The 20852-nt window shown below is 39.7% G+C and overlaps 1 protein-coding gene and 1 long non-coding RNA gene across 4 annotated transcripts; one reads left to right on the top strand and one right to left on the bottom strand.

The window, feature by feature from the left end:
• Positions 1-536: 536 nt before the first annotated feature.
• On the top strand, positions 537-5641 carry LOC147754951 (uncharacterized). Of its 2 annotated transcripts, none has more exons than XR_015329582.1 (2): positions 537-665; positions 2885-5641. It is a non-coding gene; the product is annotated as an uncharacterized LOC147754951 (long non-coding RNA). The 2 variants fall into 2 exon arrangements; XR_015329583.1 differs by having other exon boundaries at positions 537-671.
• A 1367-nt stretch (positions 5642-7008) lies between these two features.
• On the bottom strand, positions 7009-18072 carry Hsf (Heat shock factor; the record flags this gene model as incomplete). Of its 2 annotated transcripts, XM_022812016.2 has the most annotated exon segments (9): positions 7009-9346; positions 9812-9917; positions 10637-10819; positions 11106-11632; positions 12026-12229; positions 12478-12741; positions 12981-13088; positions 14717-14859; positions 17964-18072. In XM_022812016.2, coding segments are annotated over 9 exon segments (1812 nt in total), but the record flags the coding sequence as incomplete, so codon positions are not given.
• Positions 18073-20852: the final 2780 nt, after the last annotated feature.

Genomic DNA, 20852 nt, shown 5'->3' with positions numbered 1-20852 from the left:
GGCAACACTTCCTCGTTATGCTACAGAAACATTTGGTCGAACTTCAATCAAATGCTTATTCTGTTGGTTCCTCGTAGTCGATCAGTATCACAAAACAATCCACCTAAGCACTCTAACGTTTTTCACCCGTAGACCACGCGCTATGGACACACGCCTCGGATACCGGGGTCATCGACGGTGGCCGGTTACGCTAGATTTCATCGATTTATTTACTATCGTGCCTGCATCGAACACAACAGTGTTTTGACTCGACTACAAGCAGCGATCAAAAGTGCTGACAACGACTCTATATATATATCGGGTACGATTTGTGATCGTTTGACCTTTCTTTTCTTTAATCGGCAAACGTATGGGGAATGTTTTTCCTAGTAGACGTTACGTGAAGGATACATTATTGAGCTAATAAGTTTAAATAAAACGCCTGAGGTTTTCCAGCTAGAGACAGGCACTTGACTTGGCTCTCGGCGCTACATTTGGCTTCTTGTCTGCTATTGGCGGGCTAAACTTCAGAGCATCAGCACATCTTGAAAGATCATTTGGAGGGGAAAAGGCCCCTAGCAACGCTTGCGGCGTCTGCAGAATCTGAATTCAGGGTAAATAAGTAACCACCAACGATCTCAGAAGAATCTTACACTTTTTCAAATTTGTTCCAGCATGAATTAAAGGTGACTGTAAGTCTTTTTATTTTTCACTAAGCATATGTAATTTATCCAGCACATTCAATTATTTTTGCGTTGTCAAATCTTTAGGATCAGCTATTTTTTAGGTATAGTATCGAGGACTTATCCCAATTTGGAGTCTAAGCTAGGTTTCAGCATTCTGTACCAAAGCTATGAATCGGCGTGGCAACCCTAAGTATTTTGTCTACCTTAATTGTTTATAAAAATAAGGATTGTTTTTTCTCACAAATGACTGGTACTGGTGTTTGTCAACGCTGAGATTCGAACCACCGTGTTATCGTACTGGTCACTTATCAGTGTCATGGCAACGCATTCCAAGGGATATATGTTTTAACCACTCCAATTATGTCTCACAAGTTTTATACAGAATTACGAAAATACCAAAGTGTTACCCTAACCCTACGAAGCTGACGTTTAAACAAGAATCGAGGTTCTCATGAATCTAGTTCATAAAAGAAAACCGAGCTCCATGTAAAGATTACTACATGAAAATTAAAAATCGCTTGAGCTATTTCTGCAATGCTATTGGGCATGAATTATGATGAGTCATGGTGACGACATCAGCACAACCGCCGTCGGAGTCACTAGCGGCAGAATAGGCCAAGCGCGGAGACGAACCCATCGTGTTCAGCTTGCATCGATACAAATGTCGCTAATAGCAGTTCAGAATGTCCGTTAGTCGTTTACTAGACACATGGCAGCGTCAGACTAGTGACAGCCGCAGTGGCTTTGCTACTGTCGCCGTCCAACCATTACCACCACTGTCGCCGATACAAGCGACGCCACGCATTTCAATATGCTCAACACGCAACTGCTGAGCTGAAAAAATCGCACTTAGAGAAGTAACTTCGGTTTTCTTCTGTCACCACTGTGGTTGCTAATAGAAAAAAACTGATCAGAAAGTTGACAGCACCATTTATACTACATATGTACATTGCAACGAATGCTATTAGCCCATTCCATGGCGAAGTCCTCAATTATAGAACACGCCCAATGCAACTCGCAAAACTGGCAGGAAATGGGAGTAGGCAAGCGACTGCAGTGCTGGAACAGCCTGGTTTTTTCGAAACATACGTGCACACATACAAAGTTCCTAAACTATCGCTTTAATTCCTTATGCACACTCCATCTATCCACGTTCATTTCGCTTCTCGACGCTCTGTGTAACCAATCTGAAGCCAAGGCAGGCCACTTTTACACTGCATGTTCCCCCCAACTCTATGGGCCAAAAAAAAAATAACAGCAGCGAAGCGTTCGCTCTAAACGAACGTACGGAGCCTTCCATCAGGCTCCGTCGGAGCGTACACATTTTTTTTATAATCCAAACGCATAGCGACCACGCACGCTGGTCCGCCAGTTGTCCAACGTACGAGTTGGCTCATGCGTATGGAAACATTACCGCGGCGGAGGCGATTTAAGGGACAAAACATAAGAAGACCTCGGGCCTCATCGGATGCGGACAGAACAATAGCGGCCGCGGCTACTGCGACCGATCTTACCGCTACCGCTGCCATTGCTGCGGACTAAAAATACTATTCGACAGAATTTTTATAGAGGGCGAATGACGATAGCTTTGTAAAGGGTCTCGACCGCGACGATACGGGCACCACAGTTTTCGACGACCCCCTTTTCTTGTATCCCCAGCGACGTTCTGGCTTGGGGTGAGCCCGTCTTTGCTAGTGAACGAAGCGCACCCGGGCCGTTTCGAGCTCGCCGGTAACACTCGTCTGACGCGCGAACAGGTCCCTCGAAAAACGAATAGTAAATATTGGTTTGTTGTCTGAACGGACCAAGGGGAAAGGACCGGAGGCGAACTATGCTGGCCAGTTGGAGAAAAGTGCGATACAAGGGGACATTTACTTAACGATTTCAAAGAGATACACGAAGAAGACCAGACAATACGAGATATCATTAGGCGATATAAATCTCTCTTATACTTTTATTGTTATTGTAATTGTACTGCTATCGTTAAATGCAACCCATCAAAGCAGGATTTTTTTGCTCTATAACGACACGACGGTTACAACAACTGGGTCCCTCCCACTTTGCTAGAACCGCGAAGAGAAGAACATGCTTATTACGGACATAGCGTAAATCGAAAATGTTAGAATCGTTACTTTGTATGACATGATGTTTTTGGCAGTAGTAATATTTTACAGGATCAGTGGAATAACCTACTTTCGATGCTTCTTTTTTGTTCCTAGCCAACACGAAGCTGTATGTTGTTTCGGACAAAAGTTAATATATATATATATATATGTATATTGCTTCTACTATTCTAATTAATAAACCAAAACTTGAGTGAACGACGGCTATTTCGGGGTAGAAGCCCGAAGTGCGGGAAAAGAATAGGGTGCGGGAGAAAAGAGGAAGAGATAAATATTGAAAGGTGTGGGAGAAATACGTGGGGACTTGACCTGGTTTGCGGCACAGGGACGAAGGCGGTTGTAGCAGCGGTGGGAGACTACGCTGAGCTGACACGGATTTGATCAAAGTGGAGGAGTATGACCCGGAGGGCGAAGAGTGGTAAAGCAGTGGTAAACCACTGACCATTACTCGAAAGACGGCTTTACCACAATAAGCGCTTATATACTATCAAAGTTTGACAGGAGACCTGTAAAGAAGGCTGAAAAGAAACACCTCGCCAGCCCCTTGGAAGAATTTTTGGCCGTCTTCAGATATTCGTAGGAAGCTACTAAGAAACAAATTGTTAAGAAAAACAAAGAATTGACAAACCTGAACATCTGATTCTATTAAATGCCTATTGACATTCTAACGATCGTTGATTAAGCTCCACATGTAATTAACTGAAATTAAATCATAACAGTTTTGTTAACGCCTATTGTCGTTTTCAAAAGCAAAATAAAATGAATTATGCAAGCGAGTTACATCTTTTTAAATCTGACTATGCGTGTTACGTGCATCTTGGCACGTTTTGAAGCATTGTTCCACAAAGGTGTTAGTTCAGTGCAAGTTGCGGCTTTGTCATCATGTCCCGCTTTTAAGACACATTTTTAGAAGGTCCAGTTCTTCTAATCACCAACTGTATATACACTCGTCAGTTTTTAATATTTTACACTTTTTCTTTACCATTTGCAGCAACAAGTAGCTTTTCGCGTCTAGGTTACTTTTTGAACCTGAATCTTATTCCATAAGTAAGGGACCTCTGGGAGTCTCTTTCCACGTAGATGATTCTCAGCTGTCCCTTCTAAAACAGGTATTGCATTGTTATTGAGTGCTATTTCAGGGTTCTGATTTTACACTGGCGTATGCCCTGCTTATTGTTTGGCCTCCAAAGTCATCTTTGCATATCTACAGAAGTAAACTGGCCGTGCCAGATAGATACGCATTCATGTCACCTGTGCTCCACCGCTAAAGTCAAGATTTATTTAAAAGGGTTGCTTTTCAACACCTACCGTCCTAATTGATATAGTTTTAAAGCAGTCCATATGCTATAGGTAACATCTTAACACGGGACCTGCTCGATACAATTTCTTCGTATCGGATGCTGCCACAAAGACATATCGAACCTCCATTTGATACTACACTCTTTTTTCGACTAGATATGAAGACTCAAAAGGACAAAATTAAGTAGTAACAATCACCAAAGTCTCACACAGCAGAAGGAATAACAGTGGCAACCTGCTTTTTTTTTTTTTCGATATTTACAACCTCTTCTCTATTTCCTACTTTTCCTATAAGAAATACCTACTATATACCGGCTAGCATGCAGAACTATCAAACGATAGCGCCTGTTCATGTGTTTGTACCCAGTTCGTAATTCAGTTTAGTATCTGAGGAATGCGACTGTGCAAGACGCTTCGAAAAGGAATTCTCAATATAGTAAACAGACGCAAACGTCTAGTCGTGGAACAGGACTGACTTACTGGATATTAACCCGTATAGACTTTTCTTCCGAGCCTTCTTCCTTAAGGAAGCATTATCACCAATTTACCGATTTCTGCCTCAGTCGTATCATTCCATTATTGGCACTTGATCAATAGGAAAAAAACAACGCTGAAAAAGTAGATAGGAAACAGAATGCCAATCACAGAATGCTCAAGCTTGGCACATTTTTAACTCATCACTGCACAGGTCTAATGGTTTTCAGCCTCAATATCTACTGCATTCAAGCGCTGAGAAAGAAGAGAAGCGTCTTAGAAAAGTTCTCATTTTTACGAACTGACCTTACTCATTGTTAACTTGCGAAAAGCTAACTAGAGATTAAGTAGCCGATTTTCGTTCTGAGTTTCGGAATGCTGAACGTTTGATGGATTTACCTCTACGTGACTGATTTGGTGATACTTAGTGGCCTTCCTATTCATGAAACCTAGTTAGCTGACAGCAAGACGTTAAGTTGCTAGTTTATTTAAGCGTGTTACGCGCCCCAAACCTATCGATATAGATACACATAAACCGAATTCATGCAGATTTTTCGTCCATAGCGATTCGACTGGTATTCAGAGCGCAAAAATGACTGTACAATTTGACAGAACAGATAGGCTGTCACAATAAACATTTTCACTGCATATATATCTGTGAGATATATTTATATCCAAATCATTAAAATGCTTACATTCAACTGAAATGCTCGTTTTAATGAAAACATTTAAAATTTTAAAGTTTTTCGAGCTTTTATTCAACTCTCAACAATCTCAACAATATACAACTGTTTCCTTTGTACATTTAGATAAGCGCTATAATTTGTCCTCAAACGAAAGCTCATCTTTTTATCTACAATAGTATTATAATCTAAGCGCTGCGGATATTAGCAATACAGTGCTACATACGCATAGAGTGTGTATAGTAGAATGCGGAAATCTCGAATGACGGATGATGCATTAATGCATAAAATGCGACCATATACTAGTGTGTCTAATGGGTGCTTGTGTCGTTTGTTCGAATGTTCTGTCTGTTTTTATATCTATGTGTTTAGGTGTTTTTATATCTATGTGTTTTAGTGCTATTTAACATTATATTTTGCTCCGTATTTAGCTATTTTTTCTTTAAGTTTACGTCCATTCAATAAACTCTCCGTTCCTACTAGCTGAACACTTTCTCGATGGCAAAGTAATATCATTAGCACTCTTGGAGTGCACGCCGTCTGTTAGCGTCCATAGACTCTAACGACGGATCAGTATATAAATTTGACTTTTAGCTCTTCAGTATATCTAACTGTGTTCTTTTTTCCTCCGCGTATTATCTCTTCGTAGAACAAATTGTAAAATCTGCCCAAGATGGTATTCGCAAGCGACGCCCGTTTTGTCGACTCGACAGACGTCCGCCAATAATCACATTCTGTTTTATACTTCTATCGGTGCACCACAATTGGTACCTTTCAAGGAGTTCGCATGTTTGCGACGCTTGTAATTGCTTCTTCGTCGACAAATAGCTTTCCAATTTTTTTAGTTCTGTAAAAGGCCGACGCTCACATGCCAATATTCATTGTGCTTACTCTCGATCGCTTAAGTTCTATCTTGATAAATCACATAAAGCATGAGATTTAGTACAAACTAAAACTGAGGATAAATTAACAAGGAAACAAGGAGCTGTCTCAGATAATTAGAAAGAAACGTATCGAATTCTGTTTTGCAAAACAAAACGCGATAACTGCCATCACGATTCAATTAATGAAACTCACCTTGTAATGACTTTATCCACAAGTTAACCATTGAGCACTTCCATTCACAATGGTTGACGCCTAATTTGGCGACAGAGTGTATAAGTAAAGATCGCTACACCGTTAGTTCAAACAACAATCCACATTGATAAATAATAACAGCTATCATTATCAAAAGAACACTTCACATTACGATATAGGTCTACGATACCATACTGATTGACAGATGACTTCGGCCTCGTCGCCTCTTCCGCCCCCAAAGCCTGACGTGCGCAATATCAGATGCTGTATATTGATCTCACATAGTAGAACAATAAGCTATGTAAGCGCAGCATTTTTGGAATCACAATATTGAAGATTGAAGTTTACACATTCTTACAAATGACGAGACACGAAGCAAAGGATCGTATGATGACAGAGATGTTGCATAAAAAAACACAAAAAAAATAAATTTTAGAATGTCCCATTGTCACACACACATACGCCCAAGCCCAGACATACACACACACGGATACACACCCACGCACGCACCCACATCCATATACAACTAAAGCTTCAGATGCTCGACCAACAGATTTCTATGAGGTCATTTAGTCTAAGCTGGCTTGGGTACCTCATAGTAAATGTGTCGTTGTTATAACCACTCAACGCACAGTCTAACCGTTATACGGAGCCGCTGCAAATCGCAAAGAGACTACGCCACGCACATGAATGGTTGGTTCGCTTTATTGATTCAATTCTCGAAACGCTGATAATATATTATTGCGATAATAAAATTGATAAAAATAATAATACTACTAAATGTTTTTATGTTTAACAGCTAAATCGAGCTCAATTAAAGGCAACGCAACTTAATCGAACTGTTGAGAAAGCATAATGTACGGCATGAGCATCCCCCGCCATTGCTGAAAATGGACAAAAACTGACCGTGTTTTTTTGAGACGACGGTTTCCAATACTCTCGATTGACCGATAGTAGCAAATCAGTATAAATGAGTTGCCACCCTATAATCATGGCCTGATATGTCACCATACCATCAATAAGAAGCTTGGCGAATGCTAATAAACAGTGTAATTAATGCCCGGTTTAAGTTACCGCTTTTAAGCAGTTCATTGTTCGTTTCGCCTATAATCGGTTCGTATTGCTTGTTTTACAAAGTAGTACAACACAGTGCTCAGCTTGGCGTGGCTAATAGCAGAGCTATTAGCAAATTAGCGACTTAAACGAAATAAAGCCCAAACGTGTTTGTTACTTAAATGGCCAATTTTCCATCTTAAAGGCGGATTCACCAACAGTTTTTCCATATACTGAATTTTTCCATATATAAGAGAACATGGTTTGAGTATCATTGCGCTGATATCTGATAGATCTCATCAGCGCGCTAAGAAGGTATAGTTAGTTCATTTTATTGCAATGACACTTTCCTGTTCCATACAGGTGGTGGGTGTTCTATGCCTAGCTAAACAATCCAGATCGATCTGACCGCTACTTCGGAGCATGATGATCAGTCGCGGAAAAGATAAATATAGGATTCCGCTAGGATTTGCACAAGACTGTCAGCGTTAGCTCATCGCTTCTTTTCATCGAACAATAATTCCTTAAATGAGATGACAATAATAAGCAGTATGGTATCTAATAGTAATAGTAACAATAACGATATTCCATAGCAGTAGTTAACATCTATTTGGTTAGTCTTAAACGTAAAGGTATAATAATAATTAGGCACCTTCAAGATTGACAAAGGAAGCGTAAACGTCCTACGTGATGGTACGTGGTAGCATTAATTACCAGTTTTTCTTTTTCTAAATTAGACGATCTTTCTCTGTGTTCGTACTTGTAATTCTACAACATCATTGATACTGTATCCAATCAACTTCCGCCTTCTTTTTCGATGAGTTTCGTGAACCGTTCAGTTCGCAACATAAACAGCCTGCACGAAAGGGAACCGGCTCGTCTGACAAAGAAAACAAACCAGTCGCTAGCAGACAACAAAATACAAATTATTTGGCGCGTATTTTGACGGCCGCAGAAAGCACATTTATCTAGCCACTAAATTTTCTTTCTGACCTGATAGCGTTAGATCAAAATCGCCAGCACTGAAATAATCCCTGTGCTGCCCAGCAAAATCGTTCAGCTCACAACATGTACCTAACGCCAGGTGAATGCATTCTTGCAAACTTGATATTTTTGTGAAAATGAGAGTTCCTATATAAGTGCATCTGAATATTCGAATATGTTAGCAATCGGCTTTCTTCATAATTTTTGCGAATCAAAGTACACCTGTATCGAAACGAAACTTGCGCGCCACGGGACAAATGCTTATCATTTACGCTTCGCTTATCACTTCGCTGATGTCAAGTGAACTCAAATAATTTTAATTTATGTAATCTATTAATAGGACCACGGATAATAACAACAATTGACTTCTTTTGTTATCCCCAAAATTACCTCAACAAGCTGCAACTGGATTCAGGGTTTTGAACAATATACTTGTCATACTTAATCCCTATTTTTTGCTCCCTTCAGTGTCAAGCTTCAGTCTTTAATTGGGTTTTGTTGTATAGCATTTTCATCTTTGTTTAAGCACAACTCATGGAAGCGTCATGGCAATAACTAAGTGTCGCCAAAAAACAGCCAAAAGCTGTAGACCAAAAAAAAGCTACTATTTATATTTAGGTGTCATCAGTTGCAATCTGAAGACTCATAGAGATGAGGTTGTGGAAGTAGCAGTAGACCACGAATATACAGTTCAGTGTCGGCATCATCGGTACAGTTGAAGATTGTCGATGATGAAGGCGATAAGCCCTTGCAAACCGAGACCACCGATGATATCTTTCTGGCTGCAGGCGAACGAGCGGCCAAGCAGAATTTAATACATTTACTTAAGCTTCACCTCACTCTCGTCGACAGGCTCGTCTGGCGAAATGAGGTCAAGAAATGAGGGCGTCTGATAAGTGACAACCTGTGAATTGTTACCCCCGCTAGATCCTCCGACATTGGTTACATCCGACGTGAGATTGGGCAACATATCATCGGTACTAAACAGCTGAAAAGCAGAACCGTATATGAAAGCGGAAGAACAATTATGATAGGGTACCACGATAATTATCAGAAGACTAAATGCACTACTGTCTACAATGGTTAACACAGCACAAATGTTAGAATTTAATATTGAAAACTATCACGTCGTCCGTTACTGAAACGACTTGCTGACTTAAATTTGCTAGTTTGAAGATGAATTAATAGGTGGTATATTCGATACTGGAAATTTTATAGGATAAAAATTTGATTATTTTATCTAAAAAAATAGTTACCTTATGCTCGAATAAATGAACGACTATGAAAGTCTATTAAATGATACAGAATAAATTTGAGGTAAAAAATAAAAGCCTCTTGACAGTTCCCTGCCCTCACATCTACACAACTATGTAAACAGTAATTTCCACCTACCCTTTATGGATATAATAACGAAATGACTAAGAATAGGTTTCCCTATAATTCACCAACTTACACCCAACAGCGTGCTGGAATCTATATTAAGTCCTCCTGCGACGATTTGGTCTTGCAACCAGTCTAATTCAGTTTCCACACCGTCACAATGCTCACTTAGACTTTCCCTGCAAACAAACAATCAAACATAATCTCACGAACGTGAGCACGCCAGGATAACATAAACGTACACCACTGAACATGGCAGCTCTCTCAATTTTACGTAGAGCTTTAGCGTACCTCGTAAGTAACCTCTATAAACATTGTGGCTAATGGAATAGGAGTCAGTTCATGGGCTTTCTTGCTTCTTGAAAAAATTCGGTCACAAGTTGTTACCGAAGTTGTGCTCTGCCATCGTATCCCTCTTCGAAAAAGAGGAGATGTGCATGCGCACAAGCTCCTGCAGAAGGTACGCCCAGCTGAACACATAACGTTATAATTTCCACTCACCTATTGTTAATGTAGTAACCTAAGTAGGGCAAAAACAAAAAACTGTCTTTAAAAATGTTCATATGACTGTCATTATGATTCTTCGACAAGTTTTTGCGTGTGCGCATCGTATAACTTCATAAAAGGCACATAACATCATCGATTTTTTGCGAATTTACCGAAATCCGATTATGAACCTTTCAGAGTTAAGATCATGCAATTTGGTTTGATTACCTATGAAAAGAAAACATGTTTATTTTTGCAGCTTATTGGCTTTTCTGTTCTATATCAGGCCACTTATTCGCTTGTTGTTTCGTACTAAGATAGCGGGGCTCGGTTAACAAAGTACGCGTTTACTTCATCACTTATATTGAGCATTGCGATCTAGAAAGGTGCTAGCAAACTGTTTATGACCAACGTGTATTTTTCGTTGACAACGTGAGGTTTTCCGGTCGGAGGTCCTGCGAAATGTTGATCGGTAGTTTCGCTTGTGGAACCTGCGGCGCTTTTAAGGTGGCCGGCCAGGCCTCCTAGAACGCCCGTACCATTTCCGCGACCAACAGCTGGGGGTAGCAGGACGGCCGCTTTCGGCAAGCCTCCGCTAGCGTTCATGCGCAGATTACAGAGCAGATATCGCAAAGACACCATTGCCACGATTTATTTTAAAACAAATCAAGACAGGACTGGTTAACGGAAGGGATTTCCGGACACCAGTGGGCAGTGCATCGCACCGATAAAAAAAAAGGGTCTAGATATTGCTTCGCCTCGCCAAGGTATAATTGTATTAGTCAGATTAATGATTGGTATTGGATAGTAAGCATAAACAAAAGTTAAAAAAACATTCAAAAAAGATTTTTATTACTCTTTCAGACCGATGAAAACCTTACTTTTGACTAACAGCTGTGAGTTTTCCATCTACATCGGCCGCGTTCGATACTTTTAGAGGATTCTGGATTGCCACCTCCATGCCTTTGCCGTTATTGCCGCTAGCGTTGACCGACGTTCTGCTCGGGCCTGGCTCAGAATCAGACCATTCCACTACTGGCGTATTCAACACTGAAAGCGAAGGTGGCGGTGATGAGGATATAACTTCTTCCTCTTCGAAAGGAACATTAAGGACATCCTCAAGGTTGGCGTCTATGGTCCTGCCAGCCGTGTCACCGGAAGCTGTCGAGGCCGTTGATTTTACCGCAGCATTAGCTGTTCTTGCAGTCGCAACTGCAGTTGACGAAGGCTCATTCAGAACTAGTGCGGTTGAAGGAGCAGTCGAGTCTGTGTCAGCTGGGAGCTGCGCATCAGCCAAGGAAGGTGATAGAACAATGTCGCTGTCGAATAGATTATCACACAACTGCACTTCGTCGGCCGCATCGCAGAGGGCAGTGTCGATCGATGCTGGAGACGTTATCAGCATCTCCTGAAAAATTTAAGAAAACAGGGTTGACAAGGCTCAATAAAGGTCTCTGGAAGGTATAACAGTGGGAGAGAAGTTAAAAATAAATTCAATAAAAAAATAAATTAATAAAAATTGAACGACAGTCTTAATAATGTGACCAAAACATTCAACCAGTACACTGGTCCATTAAATTCTGTACTTAGTGAGTTAGTCTATTTTGTTAGGATAACAAATACAAGTCTTGGGGCATTGCACAGTTACTTCCTGTACCTCTCTCTCTCTCTCTCTCTCTCTCTCTCATATATATATATATTATATATATATATATATAGTTGCGTTTTTGGGCACAACATTGTAAGCCTGGTAGTACAATATAACCTATAGCTTAACAAAACACAGATAGATTTAACGTACCATTTGCGTAGAGGGCATTACTTTGCCTTGGGATACTCGGAGCTGCTTGCTGTCTTTACTGGATTCCATGGCTTGAGTGGAAATAATACCAAGGCCATTACCGGTACGCACGGCTACTGGAGAGTTGTGATCATTTGTGACGTCTTTGACGATCGGTTCATCCTCGCAGTCGATCTCAGTTATACCAGAGTCCGTTGGCATTGCCTGAAAGTAAAAGATTATAGACATTTTAACGTTAGTTTTCTATGTTCATATATATTTCCAAACAAACAGCAAAAATACAAAGGTAATCTTTAGATTGACAAGAAATCACCCCAACCACGTCCAAGCGTCAGGATGTTTGGTCTGTTCAACAAAAGAACTAGAAATATAAGAAATCTGTGAAGAATTGGAAGATCGTATAAATTGCCGCAACCTTCTTTTCAATCACTAGCAATTTGTGCTGTTTTTACCTTGGATCGAACTGGCCCTTGAAATGTTTTGCGAACTTTGCCACCTTCGTCAATCATCAACGTATGCTTTCGTTTCATTGAAATGTTATTGTCCTTCGGTCCTCCTCGGGCCTGATGGACCAGCGTTACGAGGAAACGAATGAGTTTTTCAACAATCTGCTGCTGCTCCCGATGCTTCCGCCGAAGAAAAGCGACTTCCCGCCATAAAGCCTCATTTTCACGTTTCATCATAATGAGCTGTGAATCCAACTGTTCTTGTTTTCCCTGTAACATGGAGAAGCGTAAGAGCCAATCGAACCATCGAAAGACGTGAATATGTAAACCTATAAAGTCTGCGTGTGGCCACTCGTATTTGGAGCATGAGATTTAAGCTCAACCAAGAGAGACATCACTACGAATACGACATATGGGTTTGTCTGCAGCACGACTACATGTTCAATGCGAGATACGGAGTTCAGTATATGCAAAAAATAAAAAATGTAACGGTTATGTCTTCCGTTTACTTGAATTTGGTTGACGTCCGTAAGCAACTCGCGAACCAGCTCGTTTCGAAGCTCATCCCCCCCGCCGGAAGCATTAGTTCCTGCAGTGTTTCCGTTCCCTGGGCCAGTCTATGAATGTGTATGAAAAGAAAGTAATAGAAATAGTTAATTCAATTTTTTTACTCGTATAAATCAGTCGCTAGGGAACGCACGATGACATGATTAGACGAATATCACTATCCTTTATAGTTCGTTTAGAAATAGCAATTATACATATAAAATTATTTGAAAATAACGGTTTCTAGACGCTGTCGGTGTCTGTTTTTTGTTTCAAACGTAGCGCGATTTTAGAAGACGACGGAAAAGGAAGAACACGTTATGCTTAATTCTGAAAATTCTACGCGCACACTTGCTATCAGCAATTGACCATACTTTACAGCTAGCGATCAAATACGACAGAATATGCAACGGGACGTACCAACGTGTGTCCCAAAAAAATGTATACACTGTTTAACGAGTTATAACTTTCCGATTGTTTTTTTTGTCTGAGTGTAATTAATTGGAAAATAATGAATGGACAAGAGTTAACTTTGAACAAGTAAAATTTGTTTTTAATACTATCGGAGGTATAAAAATGTAGCAGAAGTACAAAGACAATATAGCAGGGAGTTTCAGGCAAATCCATCCACGCGGCTTACAACTACTCGGATAAAAGATAAGTTTGAAATAGACGGAATTGTTCCAGATGTTCATATACAACGTTCCGGAAGACGAAAAACGTCAACGAGCTTCACCAGCCAAGCAAGTGTACTGGAAAGTTATTGTAAGACAATCAAGTCGTAAGCTTGGCATTAACAAATCAGGCGTCCATCGCATTTTAAGACGTTGTAAATGGAAAAGTTACATTCCAACAATGGTACATGCTATCAATGAAGATGATCCGGCTCGAAGAAAACAATTTTGCTAATAATACTTGGAAAAATTAGAGTAAGATGCACAGTTTTCGCGAAAGATTGTTTGGAGCGATGAGGCTACATTCAATGGCATAATTAATCGACATACTTCACTTATAGGACAACTGTAAATTGACGTGTTACGCAGAAACACCAGTAAATTTACCAGAAATTAAAGTGTGGCTGGTATTTCAAGCAAAGGACTTTGGACCTTTTTTTGACAGTGTAGTGACTGGTGCCAAATACTTGAATTTACTGCAAGAGCTGTTTTACCACACATTAAGGAGGACTTTGTGGAGACGGCGCATTTTATTTCCAGCAGGACGGAGTTCCTGCACATTATCATCGTGACGTAAGAGCATATCTTGACGAGAATCTTCCAAACAGATGGGTTGGACGAGGACGTTCCATAGAACACCCTGCCTGTTCCTAGACCCGATGGCAATGGACTTTTCTTGTGGGGATACCTTAAAGATAAAGTCTATGCCAGAAAATCGACGACACTGGAAAATTTAAAAGCCATAATTGAGCAAGAGTGCGCCACACCACCAAATAAAATGTTTGTTGACGCTTGTCAATCAATACCCCACCGTTATCAAAAGTGCATTGACCAAAACAATAATAACTTTGAGCAGCCGCAATATGAGGAAAAATTACACATTTTATGTAAACTCTTTCACAATTTAAATATTAATTATATGTAAGTAAAGACTGAAGTTAGTACTACTCAAGCCGTGTATACATTTTTCAGGACACTCTGTTTAAATACTTATACAAGAGCTTATTTGATGTGGTTAAACTTACCCTCGTATGTGAGGTTGCCTTCCTTTTAATAAACTCCAACATGGATTCTTGGTCGCGTACGAAGAAGTTGTGATAGAACTCAATATCGTCTTTGGTGCCCTTTAAACCGCCACTGTCGATATTTACCATTTTCCGAAATCCATCTGAAGTAAAAACACGAAAATGCAAGGCTCGTAAATGGAGACAAATTTTTTCAGCAAAGATGGGAAATGATTTCATTTGTAGCAGTACTAATAATTAAGAGGCCTATAACTCATTTGAAGCAAAACGATAGAGGTTACATACGCTAATTTTTATGAAAGCGAAAAAGATGTGACCAACATGCAAGTAAAATTAGATCTGCTTTAGTGGCATAGATGATGACGCAAGGCTCTGACTCATCCCCAACATGACCTTAAAGACATAAGGCACGAAAAAGATGTGGTTTAGAGCAAAAATCAAAAATTGACATATAGTCTTTAGCTGCCCGACTACAGGAATACATGGTTTTTTTGACAAGCAGGGAAAAGAAATGAGAAAAAACTGGGCCGGGAAAAAGGCCAGTAAGACATGACCCTCTTAACGTCAACCTTTAGTTCATATTCATGAGAAATTAACAGTCACTGACAGATTTGATGAAGACGCACTCAAGACATTAAACTTTGAAAAAATATTGATTGACAAAAGGCATCGTGACTCGTAGATAGGTCTACAACAAAGCAAGGACAAAATACATTTACACTTGAAAAAAGGTATGGCTACTACTTCAACAAAAGGAGCGAAACTCACAAAGATGTCAACAAAAGCAAAAGTAGAAAGCATAAAGAAGTATGAAAAAATGTGGAGAACAAAATGCGGGATAGGCCCTACGTGATCATCATCGGTAAACTGACCAAATCATCATCACCGTTGCCGTCACCAAGCTGTTTTCTAGTTACTGAACACCAGCTCTCCAATGGACAATGTGAAAAGATTAAGGGTTCCCTGAAGCCGTAAGAAGAGGATCGAGCCGATGATGAAAAGGCTTCTTAACAATAAAGCGTATGAACTGAAGAGAAGGTCGAAGCGGTGGAGGTCCTCCCTTACGAGAAGCTGAAAGCCTTCTAGATTTATAATAAGCAAGATATGACAAGAGAGATGGTACCCTTTGAAACAAAAAAACGGCCACTTTGGCTTCCAGTTGAAGATCTGGTGAGCCTCTCTCACAATACATCGTGTTATCTGTACACTAGGTATCGTTGGGATGGCTCTTAGCGGCATCCTACATAGTAGACTGACGGCGCTTTCAAATCCCTAGCTCAGAATGGTTCATGCTCTATACTCAAAGACTGATCGCACCCCACGTTAGTAACAGGGCCATCGCGGATTCGTGGAAAGAGAGAATTTGTCATACCAGCCAAAGTATTCTAGAAATTGATAATGGATGTGCACGTAAAGGAGCGAAGCGGAAATACTAATCAAAAGCAAAACCAATTAATCTATCTACTAGACGTTGGGGTTGATTGAACAATCACAAAAGGCCCCCACATTGATAAAATAGCTAAGAAAGAACGTAACGGAAGTGGGGAGTAATTTAGCAGAAATCTCGCCGATAGTAGGGGCAGAAAAGCAGAAGCAAGATTAGCCACATCTATCGTGCTACCCACAGTACGCGCGTAAGGGCCCATTGCGATAAGACAAAAGAAAAACCATGTCAGGGCGATGAAAGTGCAAAGACTCCTAGTAATACGAAAGTCATCAGAGAAATCTATGCTGTAATAGTCTTTTCATGACTAATACGGTGGCTAAGACTCATCAAAGGAAGCACCAAATTTTAGAATGCTTTAGCATTAAATAAAAAAGGAACAGGAGACTAAACTACGATGGATTGGAGTGGAACACCTTACCAGAGGGAACGGAGGCAGACCTGTCGCTTTATACCTGTTTTGATCAAACAGTTTAACAGAAATCATCAGCCATCACTAACTATCCAGCGTAAATCCTAATTAGGTACCGAGGTTTGCAAAAATATTTGAGACTACAGAAAGGAAGCGGGAAAGAGGAACGGGCCTAACGAAGAGAAATACGACTGCTAACCAACTTAAAATGATCGAACTCAAAAATCGATGACAATGCCCGGGCCCCCAACCCACCCAAAATAATCCAAATTATTTTAGCTGGACGTAGGAAGGTCGTACGAACAGGTTCCGTACTTCCGTGTAACCACCTATATCCGTGAGATCCAGAATTAACGCATACAACATTACATATCTGAGAAAAGTTAATAGCAATAATAACCTAGAATGACATGTAGGCTTCGACTTTAATTGAATTACCGTTAATTTAATTAATATGATTTGCTGTAGCAGCCTAGCGTAGATCATACAAAGTCACAGTTATTATTTTGCGAATTGTCTTTCTGCAGTTTTTGCAACTGTCCCGTTCTCATATCTGAATGTTGTAACAATTCTCGTCGTAGTTTTTCTATTTGCCTGTTTTAATTGATGCTACACTTGATCTAACGGCGTGCTGCTGCCACCTAATCACTCTGTTAACTTTACAGTTATCCTACAATACTTTAATGATCGGTTATATTCAACCTTACTTATATCTCTTTTACAGCTACTTTGCTGTAGTCATCAAAATAAAATATTCTATTAGCATTATTACTTGCTGAAATTACCCCGTTTTTCTATGTCACAACACACAGCATCTTTATAAATCGATTTATGATGTATTCGCCCTCATCCTCTACGACTTTCTTACATCTTGGAACTAACGTTTATGACTCCGGACCCTCAAACATCTCTGATACGGTGTTAAAAATTTGTTTTTTAGAATCCCTTTCATTATCGTTACAAACTGCATTCACCAGTGTCGGGAAAGGTAGTAAGCCAAGTCTGGAGAATATAGTCGGTGCAGTGGAACGGCCTACTTATGCGCTCGCAAAGCACTTTAGCCTGGCGCTGTAGTTTTGTCCATTGCGTTTTTCTGTTGCCACAACTAAACTGCATATGCAAACATTTGCAAATGTAATAGTTAAAAACTAAACAAAAAAGTGCATTACAATGTTGGCCTTTAAAGTCTGAATCAAAATAGAATTACGCACACTTCAGAACGATTATTAGCTTGTAGAACAGAAAATGCGTTTCTAAGCAGCATTCAGAATAGTAGTAAAGAAACGGTAAGAAGCTCGAAGAGACAGGCGTCGTTTTAAAGATGCGGCTATCACTATGTTCCAACCTAATCGTAATAACAGTGGTTGTATTAAAAAAAATTTAGGACTTACACATATTTAACTGCCGAATAAACGATGCCATATTGTTGTGCTTGAAGAAATTTGGAAGGACATCCTTTGCAAAACGGTTCTGGTTGTGGATAATGAAACTTTGTCCCGTCTGAAAGTGCCAATGAAAATATCGAATTGTTAATCCATACTCTATCGCAGATCGTCAGGGTAAAAAGATAGAAAAAATTTTATCAGATCTTCCTGAAGGTAATAAATAATACCTGGGAAGAAACAGCCTACTTTTAAACCATTTTTATTAATTCGATGCCCTGCATCAAAAATAAGCAAAAATAAATTCACATTATGCTTTTATTTTGCTGTATGATTACTGCACATAGTTGTTTATACTTATTATTTCACGAAAATAAGCATATTATTAATTGCCAAAACCATAATATTCATTGTCATGAGTCAGCGCCAGATGCATTTCCTAAATAACAAGTACAAAATAAATTCAACCTCGGTAAATATTCTACTGAGTCAAAAAGGTATGGGGAATCCGCTCTGCCCAATTCGGCACGCTTAAGGAAGAGAAGGCTAAATCAGAGGAGGCTAAATGTGGTAAAAAGGAAAGCTAAGGCGACATCGACTTTTTCTGCAAGAATATATCGAAAAGGTAGGGAAAGTGAGTGCTGGTGCATTATTGCTTATTTACGCTTTGTTTTTCTAAAAATCAGGCCTGTTTTGATAGAGAGCGTTACGTAAGCGATATTCAGGCGATTCGGCTTTTGTCATGCCATAACCTTAATATTGCGTTTGAGCAAATCTATTTTTTCTTTGACTGCGTTAAGGTGTTTTTGGGGCAATTCCTTAGCGTTCTCATTTCCAATAAAGATGTTTTTGAGGCAGTTCTTTAGCTTTCTCATTTCCAATAAGCACATCTAAAATTACCCGGTATGACCTACATGAAATCGTTCTAAAATCAGATAGCAGGCACGAAAGCGAGTGTGACGCCATTTTCGGCCTTTAGCCAAAAACGAACGGACATTTTATCAATATTTTTTTTGAAAAAGCAGTGCTTCTATTCTGTTATGAGCAAGAGCATTTAATATTGTTCAAACGACTATAATGTTATAGTAGTCGTTTTTAAAAACGGGGTAAAAGTAAGTAGCTAAAACCATGCTATTTTTAATGGAAATTCCTAACTGAGTTCTAAATTATTGTCTCAATGGTTTATTACCTAATAAAATTAGCCCCACTTCAAATATTTGGACATCTCCTCTGAATTCGATTGGACGTGAGACACGGATACGCTAAAAACATGAAAGAATAGCGGGTCATATGAAGTAGCTCAGAACCTCGACCAATACAGACGTACAGAAAAATGATGAAATTTGAGTTTTACTTATTCGCCAACTCTACGAAATTCAATGGATGTTGTCACATTTCGAATGGAGGGCTCTGCAATTTTCTTTGACCAAATTATTTGCATTTGCAAATAAAAATTCTAAAAAATACTTGCAACAACAATATTTTACAGAATCTTCACATATATCGCTTTGTTTATCTTTATCCTTCAGATTTCTATTTGACCAGTTTTCAGGGTCCATGTATAATTGTCTCCATAACTGGGTAAAAGCAGCTATCGCCCTTTATTGAGCCACTAACAAAAACGTAGGCGCTCTTTCGAATAACAACTGCTAATGTTTACAGATATTTAGTATCTGTTTAATATCTTTTTTTAAGATCATTTACCGGGTACCAGCTAATATGTAGCTTTGTCTTAACAATAATTAAATCAGATTAATCTTAATCCAAACTCTAATCACGAATCTACTTTCTATGAGCCATACGTACGTAAAAGCCACGTATCAGCGGTTAGTTTGGGTTCTGTTAAATAATTATTCCACAACTTAACGATTGACCTGCCATAAATTATGGGAAATAGAAGAGCTAGGCAAACTACATATGCATACTAATAAAATCGAATAATTTTATGACAGTGAAATGATATGTCGCTGTTGGGGATGAGAGATGAGATTAAGTGATAGTACAACTGTTCCGAGCTAGTAGCATCCCTTCCAATAATACGCAAGCAAATCATTTACACCTGTGCCTATCTCAATGATGCAACTTGCAACAGACGTTCCTCATGAGCCTTCGATCGCTAACCTCGCCGCCGCTCGAACTTTCACCTAACAACAAGGGCTTATCACAACAGCTTTATTTATCGAACACTCGCTGCGTTGTTACATAATAGACAGCCAAGGGGCCGCCACCGGAGCCCAAGGCAAATAGAGCCCTGACAGCGCTAATATAATTTCTACGGTAACTCGACTTCGTTATTGGGGCTGCTGCTGCTACTGTTCGTTCAGGACGCAGCTGTCGCCGAAGATACAGGGTCAAGTAACGTTTTTAATTCTCGAGCAACAAAATGCCAACTCGCCTAAACCCAAAGTCTGTCGACCAATCAAACCGGTGTTGTGAATCATAATAACCTGTAATCTAATGAACAACATCGCACCACGGGTATGAATTCGAACAGTAGAATGTAACACACTGTGCGCAGGTATTCTCATTGACCCAACATGAATGTCTGTTATGTAAGAAAAACAAAACGGAGCTAAAGACAATCGCCGTACTAACAACTGAATATTATATGTGCTATTAACTGTTTACGTTATTAAGGAAAGCTCAGCTTCTCATGAACTTAGCCTTAAAAATATTGTGACTTTAGTCGGGGCCCTTTAACGTAGTGTAAGCAAAGAAAATAGTTACGACTAATAACGCAAAACATCCTTGCGTTGTAGTTATTTTCCTATTTTGCATGGTAACTAATGGATAGTTAGTATCAATCAATGGTTGTCAATCATTGGCTCAGTTATATCGAATGTTAGCAACCAAAACAGTCAACTGCCAATAGCGGAATAAAAAATTAAACCTCCCACT

The sequence above is a fragment of the Varroa destructor genome, unplaced genomic scaffold (genome assembly GCF_002443255.2).
Source record: "Varroa destructor unplaced genomic scaffold, Vdes_3.0 BEIS01000006.1, whole genome shotgun sequence".
Classification (NCBI taxonomy): domain Eukaryota; kingdom Metazoa; phylum Arthropoda; class Arachnida; order Mesostigmata; family Varroidae; genus Varroa; species Varroa destructor.
This window is presented reverse-complemented; position numbering and strand designations above follow the sequence as displayed.